We start from the raw sequence: 12,551 nt of genomic DNA on the forward strand, positions 1-12,551 counted from the left end.
GTTCAGTTCCATGGAATTACGTGCAGAGTTAGGCACATGCATAAGCCTTTAGGGATCTAAAGATTTGGATTTCTGGCACTAGATTTCCCTTTGAGCTTGTTTTTTGCCCCTTTTATTAATTTAAAATAGCAGGAGTACTTAATAATTCATTATGACTTCATTGTAGATGGCCTGAAAGTGTCTTGTGTGGAGAAGGAAATGACTGTAGTAAAAAGATATTTGTGGCATCAGCATCTGTTCCTCTAATAGGTCATTTTGTTGCTGCTCAGAAGAGTGAAAAAAGAACATGACTCTTGCTGTCTGTCTTCCAGTCAACTGAAAGGTTCTAATTAAAAAAAATTACATCGTTGTGTAGTTTTGCAAGTGTGAGTAAAATATATACACACACATACGTACATACACACCACTTCCTGTATGCAAATCTATTTGGAATTACAAAGTACGAGTTTAAACCTCTGCCGTTCATGGAGGTTTGACAAGGGTCTGTATATCATTGAGAAAGCTACTGATAGGTATTTCATTTGTATCTGGAACCAATTTACAGAAGATTTGTTCCTCATTTTGAAATAATTACTTCTGAAATGTAAATCCCTTAGATTTTACTTCATATTTTGGAAAAAAAAAAAGATAGCATATGCTCTTTCTATAAAATATTAAAAAATTCCACCATAAGACAGTGCTTTCCAGTCTGAAGTGCCTCTCAATAGTGAGACAAGTGGAACCCCAATTTGTGAGCAAAGTGCTTTGCAATGAACTTGTGATGTGAAGAGATGCTGCCTGTGACTGAAAATAGATGCTGAAGATGCTGGTTTCATCTTCAGGCTCAAAGCATGAAACGATATTACAGCTAACCTGATTTAATATTTGGTTGTTCTTACTCCTTACACTTCGCCAAGCCTGATAGGCATGATGTTTCCCTTGCATTTATTGGCACTTATTTTATGCTTAGATAAATCAGTTCAAGAAGCTCAAATGGGGCAGAACCAATGAAAAGGTGATACTTTCATTCTTAATTTAGTAGGGATCAGTTTCATTTGGTTGTAGTAAGCATTGGCTACCTTGGCATTAGTAAGCAGGAATGAATTCACAGGGCTCATGAATGTCTGCAGGAGGTTTGACTTTGGATTAGCTGTAGCCTGTTCCCATAGATCAAACACAATTTCTTAGTTTTGAGCATGTTGGGTGCTCTCCCTGAGCACATCTTCGAACTTGGTTCAAACCAGCTGGAATCCAGTGTGTGCACTCTGGAGTACTTTAGGGATGTGAACTGATGTGCAATAATGGCAGCTGCTAAGAGGTTTATTTCAAAAGTTGATATGGATGCCCTTCTGCTTCTGATTCCCCTCCCCTGCCCTCAACCCACCTTTTTTTTCCCCTTACCTGTTCCGTGAATCTGTAGGCAGTGTTCCTGTCCCACTTTAGAAGGGTACTTTTGCTTGTGTATGGTAGGTTTTCTAGATGTCTGATGGTCTGTATGGCCTGTATGTGCAGCCAGCAGATAGGTGCTTTACCTATTTTTAAATTACAGTCACACAGCCTGAAAACTGGCAGTGTTGCTAGTGTGTTTCCTAGTTCTGTTGAAAATAATTTCAACTGAAGTTACATCAAGTCTGTGATTGTCGTCTTGTTGGTTGAGAAGTACCTCACTTGTGTCCGTTTTCTTTCTATTGCATTTTCAACTGATTGGCTCTTCAGTTTAGCAAAATAGTTTATTATCTGAATCAGCCGCTGTGTATCTCCTACCATTTCATTTTTATCCCACTTCTGTTACACCATTCTTAAGGCTACAACATTGCACTCCTACTCTCAGACTAGGTGTTGAGACAATATGCTTGATGTAAATGCTGTTAACACTATTAATGGCCATGTTCTTATATTTTGGTATGAGTCAGTTTTAAAGAATCTACTCTCAAAAGTAACTGAATTTTTAAAGAAATTTTTCTTATCTTTCTCTCGTAGCCAGTTAACTGTTACCTAATTCTGATGCTGATTATTCATAAGTAACTATTTTCTATTCATATTAATTACTCAGAGTTCAGAGAAGTACCATTAGTAACATTTCCTTAGTCTAGAAAGGTCTTTCACCCCAAAATTATATATCTTTAGTCTGGCTAAAATGACCTAGGAGAACATTAACATGGGCTTAATAATTTTCTGTTTACCTCTGTATCTTGACTTTTTCTTCAAAATTTGCCTGAGACTATAATTTCACTTTGCTTTAATTTGAAAAGTTTGTTCCTCTGGGGAAGGGAGAAAGAAACAACTTCAGTGGAAAGAGCTTGGTTGCATTTACATTAACAGTTTAGTTCAGCCGAAACACTGGATTTTGAAGTAAAACCCCCTGGTCATTGCTGCTTGCCATGTTTTTGCTTGCCTCACAGTGTGCTTGAATTCGCGATATTTTGCTTATATTTGTACCACGTGAACAGGATTTCTTTTGGATGAACTGAAGCTGAAAGGGGTCTCTAAGATCACCTAATATATTCCAAATGCTAGTGAGTGTTCAAGTCTCAGGAGCCAACCAGGAATAAAGTAAAATCCTCAAAAGTCATAATGTAGGTGTCTGGTCTTCAACAACCACTGTTTGCTCTGCGATTTGGCTGTTACTGTATTGCAGTAAATAATTAAGATAAAGCTTATAAGCACTATCCAAGCAGTACTTCCACTTAGTACAGTGTATTACAATGGTGTGCTACAGGCAGACTACAGATTAATGGACTATTAATACCTATATAAATTTTTAACACAAATACTACACATATTATTCTTCATATCATACTATTCTCTTTTGTAACCTCATCTAGGTGTTCCTGCTCTGTCAGGAGGATTGGACTAGATGATCTTTTGGGGTCCCTTCCAATCCCTAACATTCTGTGATTCTGTGTCAGTGAAATAATAATGAGGTTGTTTGCATGTCTTAACTGAATCTTCGATAAAAAGCTGCAAAAGTATAGAATGACTGCAATTAAATGTTCGTGTTATTTTATGGTTCTGTGCAGATCAAAAATGCTGCCAGTAATAGACGCCAGGAGACAGCAATGATATGCAATAACCTATATATCTGACTAACTAGTGAAGCAGTTGTATGTGGAAGTAGGATTGTAATGCTTAGCTAATCTTTTCCTGCTCTGTCATAGAAGTTGTGAATCATTTCAGCTAGGAAGACAGCATTCCCCTAGTTACTAGTGAAATACCAAGCCATATTATTGGAATTTATCTAATGCCTACAAAACAGAAGTAACGTGTAGTTCTAGTGTTCTAGAATTATTCATATATTCGTACATATAACCAAGTGATTTGATCATTGGTTTTAGAATTTCAGAACAGGAAATTTTGCTGGTGTATATGAAAGTGTAACAATCTGAAGTAAAGCCTCTGTAATGAATAAGCACATAGACAGACCCTTCTGTCATTCTATGAGAATTCAAGAAAGTGGTATTGAAGTTTAAGATCAGTCAGTAGTAATTCATGAAGCAAAACGGTCTTTTTTTCTAAAAGATTCTTGACATAATGATTTTTGTTTCCTTCAGAAATTTGAGGGAAGCAAGAGATAATGCTGTCGCTGAAAAAGAAAGAGCAATTATTGCTGAAAAGGATGCTTTAAGAAAATATGATCAACTCTTAGAACAGTAAGTATCTTTTAACATGCAAAAAAAACATCTAAAGGTATAACTATATTTATATCTAAGCAGCTTTAGGTAGGGGGAATGACTGCTTTGCCTTTCTGCTTATAAAGAATAAATTGAATTGCAAACTTTTTTAAAATGAAATTACACATTTAATTCTGGTGGTATTTTTTTCTGTTAGCAGTGCAAAACAATGTGAAAGTTTGATTCTTATCCTACAATCTTGTAAAGACAAGCAAACATAATTATGCATCTCTCACCAAAAATGTGGATTTCATATTTTATATTGGCGGTGGTCAAACTCCAAACCTATTCTATTGGGTTTTTTAATCTAGTTTCAAGTAGAAATTATCTTGTATGATGTCTTCAATTAATAGTTTTTGTGAAGTGTGGATAGAGAGCCATAGTCATGAACAGTTATGCTTGTTACATGCCTCTTTTTTTACTACTGTCTCTTCTCAGTCTTTCATGTGTAAAAAATAGTGTCTATACAAACATACAATTCTATTCATATGGAGAAGGAAACTCTGGTTGATTTTTCTGCCTGTTTACAAGCAGTCTCACTGTCCTGCTGTGTAGCACCTTGTTATTACTTTTTGTAAATTTAGAATATTAGCTATGGTAAGTTATGAGGTAATTTAAAACTATGGACAGTAATCAAAGGTACTCAGGATAAGTTTGTCATGTGTCCTTAATTTTGGACTTGATTCATTGTTTAATCAACTCATTTTTTCTAGAATGAAAAGGTCAGTTCATTAACCAACTGTGACACCTAGTAATCTACTCAAAGAAAGTACTTGGTGTGAACTGTTTTTGCTTGGAATTGTTTTTAATTATAAGTAGTAATCTGTTAAAATGTTGTTAACTTAAGCATAGGCACAAAGTAATTAAAGCTTTTAATTTTAATGTGTAACCCCTAAATTCCAGGGGCAATATTGCTCCCCCTGCATAGCCACAAAGGACTGAAAAAAATGTCAGTGCTAACAATAGGGGTAGTGGAACAATAAGGGTAGTTCTAGAGTAAATGAGTCAGACGACTTGATATCCACGCTGAGTTTAAGACATTGGAGTTCAGATTAATTCTAGTTTGGGCTCAATGGGCCCAATGGTGCTCAATGCCTTTTGGTGTTTAGAGTGCGTCATAGGTGTTCTTGGATTCTCAAAGTGAGTTAAGTTAGCGAACTCTGAGGTGATGGCTCCCCAATGCAAATCCAAGTGTGGAAATCAAAGCTGGTTAAGTGAGGACAACCAGGAAACTTCATTCAAAACTGATCTCCTGATTTAAAATAAAATCCTAATGTGAGTCAACAATGTGTTTCTTTCTGATGAGACTCCTGCCTTTCACTGTGATAAAGCTTACTATTACATATGGGGAGTTCATATCAAACTAGAAGCTCTTCTGGAAGGTAGGTCTGGAGTATGATAATAATTTGAGTATGCACACTTTCTTGTTTTTAATGAAAAGATCAACTCTATAATTCTTAACATATTTTAACATTAACCATGAAGAAAATATTTTTCTATTCTGCTGTATTCCTACTCATAAAATCTATCATTTTTTCATATTGTTGATTTGTTTGAGGAGGGAAGTTGCCCTACAACCGGAAACATAGGGAGATTTTAAAGCTTTAGAGGGGGAAAAAAGAAAGTTAGTAATACGTTATTTGTTGTTACCGTGTTTGTTACGCTCATGCTTCTTTCCTCCTGTAGCTTTTTCTGCCTATAAGCTCTCCAGTTAAGTAAAACTCTCCTTTCTTCAATTAAAATAAGTTAATAAGTTGATTAATACTGTTTTTTGGAGTTCAAAGAAGTAGATTATTCATCAGAAGATAATCCTTTTCAGAGAAAAAAACTTGGGAAAATGGAAAACCCATACTTCCCTTCTTTAAGATGCATGTGTCTCTCTTTAAAACTACCTCCTTTCTAACCATGGTACAGGTGGCAAGACCGTGACTTTTTCTACATTCCAAGTCATCTGCCTAAATGAACTGCAAAGTAACAAACTGGCACGATAAGATGGAATAAATGCCTTAACTTAAAAGACCCGAGTTCTGAATTTACTGTGGACTGACATGTGGCAGTTCTGTGGAACAAATACATTTTCTAATATCACCGAAACTGCCTAAGATAAAAAAGGAATACCTGTGTTGTCCAGTTCTCTATTTAGGTCATTATAACAACTAGTTCTGCTTTAGTGAAAACAAGGTGACTCATCGTAGTTACCACTGATATCATAATCTGTATAAACAAACATGTTTGAAAGCTTCAGAAGTATGTGGAATGTTGACTGGCCTGACTGGTAGTTAAATAAAGCCCCTGGCAAATCTTGTGATCAGAAGTGTAACTAATACCCAATTTTCTAGTCAAATGCAGTTATTTTCATTTTTCTTAGTGATGTTTGTGATAGATTTTTGTAAACAGCTGTTTACAAATGCCAAGAAAATACTGAAGTGATAATATTAATGAAACAAATATGATTTACATTGAGAAAGAATTTGCTGTTTCAGCCTCAGAGTAGGTCACTATGATGTCAGGATGTAAGTTTTGTTACTCTCTCTGGTATTATACAGCTGTAAATTCTGTGTGATAATCTACTTTTCTTTTACCTATGATAATGAAAAGCACCTCGACTGATTTGATATTTTGGATTAAACTGTGATTAATGTCACACATGTCCTAAAGAAATTATAACTGAATGGAAACATTTTCAATTTGTTTTAAACTGCTGGTAATGTGATAAAATGTTTATGTAATTTTGAAGCTATATTATCTCAATTGAAAGTGTCTCGGGTTTGAATGAGGAGAGCAATTCTATAATAGCTCTGTCATCTACTACAATTGAAAAATGTGGATACTAAATGGGTTCCAACTTTTCCTTCTCTTCAGTATTCCCAGAGTATTACTTTCAAACTATTGACTGTTAATCTGTTACTTCTCCTTGCCAAAAAAATTCAAGCAAACAAAACAACCCCAAAAAACAGAACAAATGCATCCTGGTTTCTTGTTGTTTTTTTCCTACTGATTAAAGAGTCTGATTTCATATAAGGTGCAACATCATATTGAAATGGTTCCTTTGCTCAAAGTGGACTCCAAGGTCACCTCAGGGGATGCCTACAACAGTCAGCTCTTGCCTTTGATTGTTCACTTCCTTTAAAGCTGAAGGAGTATAATTTCTTTTTTTCAGGACTGTACAGCTCAGCTCTAACAGTGGAGACTGGTTAAAAAATTCCAGAATTACTGGGAACACAAAGGAAATGTGTTATTTTTACAAAATCTTATTTTTCTTAGTGACAATAAAAAAATAAGTCTGTACTCTTTTACAGTTGATTGCTGCTCATATGGTGTACTCAGGCGATTTTCCTTTTCTCGTCTTTGTAATGGTAAAATGAGAAATGTAGAAAAAACAAGAGAAACAAAGTAGCTATGCAGTAAACAGAAAAAGAATATTCAAGAAAATTGCATTATGGCAGTACTGTTCCTTCAGTTTTGCAGTCGGCAGTACTTATAAAAAACCTCAGTTTTGGGACATTTAAATTTCTGCCTCTGTCTGTAAGGTAATAGGATATTTTTAAGTATGTACTTTTTTTCCTTATTGTTTGAATATGCCCAGATGCTGAAAGAGCATTTTAAAATGGTATTTTTGTAGTTGTCTTGAGTGAAATCAGGATGATGGCTACAAAAAAAAAACAGTTTGGTGTCTTAGATTTATTCTGTAAAGGTTCCAAAGGATTTTGGATTATTATTTAAACATTTCTAGATTGATGTATATAGCTCAGATATTTAATACTGTTAGATACGTAATGGAAAATCTCCTACAAACAGAAATACCTTTAGATGTATCTGAATCTTTTTTAGATGTGTCTACATTTAGACATATCTAATATTTTTATTTAGAAATGCCTTTCTCAAATAAAAAGCAAAACAGAATAGAAGTCATTGACATTTCTTGATAGCACTTGTCTATGCTTCATAGGTGAAAAAATATGCAAAAAGTTATCTGTATGTGTGTGTTTACCTATTTAATGCTTTTCTTTCTAGTCAGTTGCAAACTTGTGTATATACATTTTGGAGACGACTTTTAGTCTATCCATTGATCTTTATGATCTGATTTTTTTTTTTATTTGTTCTTCGTAACTGTAGTATTTTTTAGAATTAATTTGGAGGTGAGATTAATGCTATCTAATTGTAGTCATCTGTCTTAAACCTTGTAGGTGATGGAAAGAGGTGATCAATCCTGTTTATAAAATGGGTGTTTAAATTAGATTAAATTAAGATCCCTATATCTTGTTAATTGCAGACAAGCCTAGAGGACCATTTTAGATTAGAAGATAATTGGATACATTTACTGAATAAATAAATGTTCTACTTTGCATTTAGAATCTCTGCTGCATATGCAGGCATCTCATTATTAGATTAGAATTTATTACTTTATATATTAATTGTTAATAGAAACATAAAATTAATAATTTGCCCCTTCTATTTACATGTTTTTGTAATCCAGATGTTCCTGACTGCAGTTACAGGATTCTAATCTTAAAATTATTGAGTCAATGTATTTATGTGATGGACTTATTGCTAATATTTAAATGAGGATCTATTATCTCTTCAAGAATATTTGTGTAAAATGAGGATTTAAATAATTAATTTAAAAAATATCCATGCTGGAAACTTCTGACCAAACTATTTCTTTGCCAAAGCTGCTGTGACCGTATCTAAAAACTACTGCCATGGCATTTTACTTCCTAGACATGGCTTCTACTTTTGTATATCAGTAGTTTTGTGAGCCCTTGAAGACCTATGTAGGTCTTGAAAATTACTACCCCTTTAAATCTTCAGTTGCAATTAACTTCTTTAGTGTTTTCTAAATTACTTTTTTTTTTGTAATAATCATTTGCTGCTGCTGTATTAATTTATGACTTGTATAGTATGATGTGTACATGTAATTTTCATAACTTTAATATTTGTATCAGAATAAAGCAGAACCCTTCACTATCATTTCTAGACTTTGCCCAGATTTCAGCCCTAGTCAGTTTAACTACTACACATTTCCTGTAAGAACTATCTTCATCATGTTCTCCTGATGAGAAAGTTAAGTACAAGGTGCAGCTAAAAGGATAAAAGGTGGATGTTATGGTAATTGCTGAAAGACACTCACCTGGAAATTCAGAATCAATGCAAAGAACTCACTGAAAGGACCATGAGTAATAGTATGATGAAGCAACAGAGAAAAAGCACATTTCCCAGGTGACTGGGCCTAGTTTGTTTCCAAGCTGTAAAAAACGTACTGAAATCCATAACAAAAACTGGAGTGTGCATGCTGTATTTCTACTGAAATGACTAGCAGTGCTCCTACTCTTTTCCCCTTTTCTTCTGAGGATATGTTTATTTGGAGTTTGCATCTTAATGGGTGATTTTAAGCTGCTCTCTAATGAGCGATTGTCTTTCAGTGATGTTTCTACATAAAAAGAAGTCTGATGTATCTCAAAGCCTACTTCAGATTGCGCTATAACTGGAATGCATTTTAATAAACAGAAGGAGAAAACGTAATTATCTGCTTTCATCAAAGAGATGAGTAGTAGTGTTAGGAAGACTGCACACTTGCTAGGGCATGCCTGGTTGTCTTTGGTTGTTCCCTAATAAGGATCTCCAAATTTTGCATTCTTAGCTATGATAGCGTTCTTCCAGAACGAATGCTTTAAGCCCTGTAACCAGTTGCCTCATAACTGTAACTGTCTTGATGTCTTGAATTATTGGTCAGGACTCATAGGAATGATAAGTGAGGCTGATGGCTGACCTTTCTGAGCTTCATTACATCTGGGACGCAGGCTTTGAAGTTTGTTCTCTTACTGTGCAAGGAATGTTCGATGATTATATTTATAGCTCTAGAAATTTTTTATTTCACTTCCTCTTGCCACAACTCCTAAGAACTAATTCTCACAAAATACTGTTAGCCTCTTAAAGGTGCTTTGGGAAGGTTGTAATATGAACATATCCTCATATTGATAAATATTTTCCTCTAGCCTTGACATTCTTGTTTTACCTGTTCATTTCCTGCTAGACAAAATGCCTTAATCTTAAAACATTAAGATTAGTAAAAACAAAGCGTTAAAATTTTGTGATTACTATTATACTGAATACCTAAGAGACTTTTTACTCTTTTAAGTCTGTAGGTTTTTTGTTGGCCTGGAATGTTGAAAATATATCTGTGTCCTTTGAGAACAACTTTGAAAGCAGTTAGAAATTCCTTCAAAGAGGCATTTAAGGTTGCTGCTGCTTAGACTTCATATATTTCTTGAATCACTGGGTAGAAACTTCCACTGTAGCCCATGATTTTGCTATGATTGTTATCATCCCTCATGTATACACACATTTTTGTGATTCACTGCACTCAGCATCTCATTAATGATGAGCACTGACAGGATAAGAAAATGGGGTCCTTTGGAACTCATTACCGAATGATGTTTTGGGTGCTAAAAGTTTATATGGGTTCAAAAGGAGACTGAAAAAGCTCAGTGATAAATCTTAGAATTGCTTACCAAGGAGAAACGACATCCCACTCAGGAAATCCTTGAACTAGAAATAGTTGAACAGTAGTGACAGAGGATTAGGGAGAAATACAATCTATGCAGAAGTTTTTCTTGCACTTGAAACACACACTTTTGGCCACAGCTGGAGACAGGATTATCAGGCTACATGGACCTTTCATCTGATACAATACAGCTATATTATGTACAGCTATTCTCTGTACAGCTATTCTACATAGAACAGAAGGTATGAAACACTGGGAAACTTCTCAGCCTGTTTACTGCATGTGCTTTGCGTCCCATTGAAAAGTCTAGGTTGGATGTAACAACAAGATATAAATGAAAGCATTTATCTGAGCATGAAATTAGTGTGATTTTATTTTTATTCTTTTAAAATAATGTTACGTATATCAAGTTATCTATGCAAATGATCTTTATTTCTGGAATGTTTCTAACGATCTGAGCTTTAAGGATTAAATTTGTGTGTGAAGCCCCTAGCAGCTTTAGGTAGCCCAAAACATTAACACTTTGATGGCAGATGAGAAAAGAAAAGAAAAGTTTCCTGTAAACAGGAAACTCCAAGTACACGGTTTTTAAAATATGGAAGAAAAACAAGTCACAAATAACAACATGACGGTAAATGCATGCAGTGATTGTTAATTGCATATGTCTACCAAAACTGTACATTATAATGCCTATTCAAAAGCCAAGTTCTTCAAAGCACAAAAATAGTATTTTCTGTATGACTCTACAAACATTTTGATACTCAAATGATGACGGTGTAATATTTTGTAGTATATTTCAGCCTAATAAAACCATAGAAGTTTTCTTTTTATTGTAATTTTCTTCTGGAATTAGATTCCAAATCTGTGGCTAGATTCTGATAACCCTTTGGAAAAGGATGTGATAACTGTTGAAGAACAGTCTGTCCAAATAGTTGCTTATGTGGCTTGAGAAGAAAGTTACAGCTTTGTAACCTAGTGAACCTCACAGTAAACCCATGGGAGACTCTGAAATATTAGTTATGAAGACTAATATTTATGAGAGTGAGCTTTGAGCTGTGTTTTGGTCAGAGCTTGTCTTCTGCAGAATCATATTCAAAGTGTTGAGGAGACACTAGTTGTAACTGGAAGCCCAACTCTGGTGCTCTCAGCCTGGCGCTCACTCGCATGGTTGTAGTACCTGTTTCATGCAAGTAATAAGGAAAACAGTAGCATGTTGTTCTGGAATTGAGGGTAGCTAGTCCGTTTGTAAATGAATAAATGAAAAGGACCATCATACTGTGTTCATGAACACACTACCAGAACAGTGAACATCATTGAGCCAAGGTACTATCAGGCCCTAAGCCACAGGGAGCTGTTTGCCTTTGGCATTAATTCATCCAGCATGGAATGTGCCTAATTAATCACACCGAAGCTTTCCCAAAAGCGAGGGATAATATGATATTTACGTGTAGTGCTCGCAGCTGAAGAAACCACCGTTCACAAGTGATGGAACAATCATGTGAGTCCTTGGCAGCCTCTTTGTTGCTTTGTCTCTCCATGAGGTTGTCTTGTCTGGTAACTGGTGCCGCAGTGAGGAGAAAATGGGAAGACCAGGCTTGGAGGGCTGACTTCCCTTTTGTATGGTCTTGTTGCTAGATAAGATTTCCTCAAGAATGTATCCCAGACTTTGTCAAGGTTGGCTCAGTGTTGTTTACATTCAGGGACACCAGTAAATTTTTTTTTTGAAACTACATGCCTTCAGCACTGAAGTGTTGCATCACATATTGGATAGTGGGAAGGCCATGTCCTTTAGTTTACTCAGTACAAAGCTATTTAGATAATTTTTTCAGCTGTTTGTGTTTCTAGCCAAAGGATCTAAAGGCACAGTTGTGTCTTCTTATATGACTATCAGGGTAACTCTGTAAGGAATATTCTGTGAAACCAGCAAAATGAATGTGCAGCTGAAGTTCAACGCATAATAAAGTTACTTACAAACAGAACTTTAGCAAGTTCTGGATGGGCCTCTGAGGGGAGCACTGCATGAAAGCAAATATGCTAGACTGCTGGTGATGGTAGCTGGTGATGATTAGTGAGAGGATTTGTAGGAGGAGTGTGGTGAGAGGCAAAAAGGACAGAGAACCTGGCAACTGAACAAACCCAGCAGAGTTGCACACGAACGAGTAAATCGGGGGCTTTACTACAAACAATAACGGGCTTCTGTAGTTCTTCCTGCTAGGTAGAATTCATAAAGATGTTGCTCATATGAACATACACTGCCCAAACCTTTCTTTTAAGTCCTGTTTATTAGCAGATTTTTGTGCTTGAAAGGAAACAAATGTTGATGACTGAAGATGCTGTTGCACAGACCATGCCGCAAACTCCTTTCATGAAGCATGGAGAAGGGCAGGGATTGTGTG

At 35.5% G+C, this 12,551-nt stretch overlaps 1 protein-coding gene across 5 annotated transcripts in view; it reads left to right on the forward strand.

Moving 5' to 3' along the window:
* Window positions 1-12,551, forward strand: part of PIBF1 (progesterone immunomodulatory binding factor 1) — a 117,197-nt gene that overhangs the window by 30,782 nt on the left and 73,864 nt on the right. For all 5 annotated transcript variants that reach the window (XR_010471048.1, XM_065055453.1, XM_065055443.1 and 2 more), the window contains exon 10: window positions 3,531-3,629. Coding sequence is in view for 4 of the 5 variants with exons in the window: in XM_065055453.1 (XP_064911525.1) it covers window positions 3,531-3,629 (99 nt within the window). In the remaining variant the exon portion in view is untranslated. The remainder of the gene's footprint in view (window positions 1-3,530; window positions 3,630-12,551) is intronic.

The sequence above is a fragment of the Columba livia genome, chromosome 1 (genome assembly GCF_036013475.1).
Source record: "Columba livia isolate bColLiv1 breed racing homer chromosome 1, bColLiv1.pat.W.v2, whole genome shotgun sequence".
NCBI lineage: Eukaryota > Metazoa > Chordata > Aves > Columbiformes > Columbidae > Columba > Columba livia.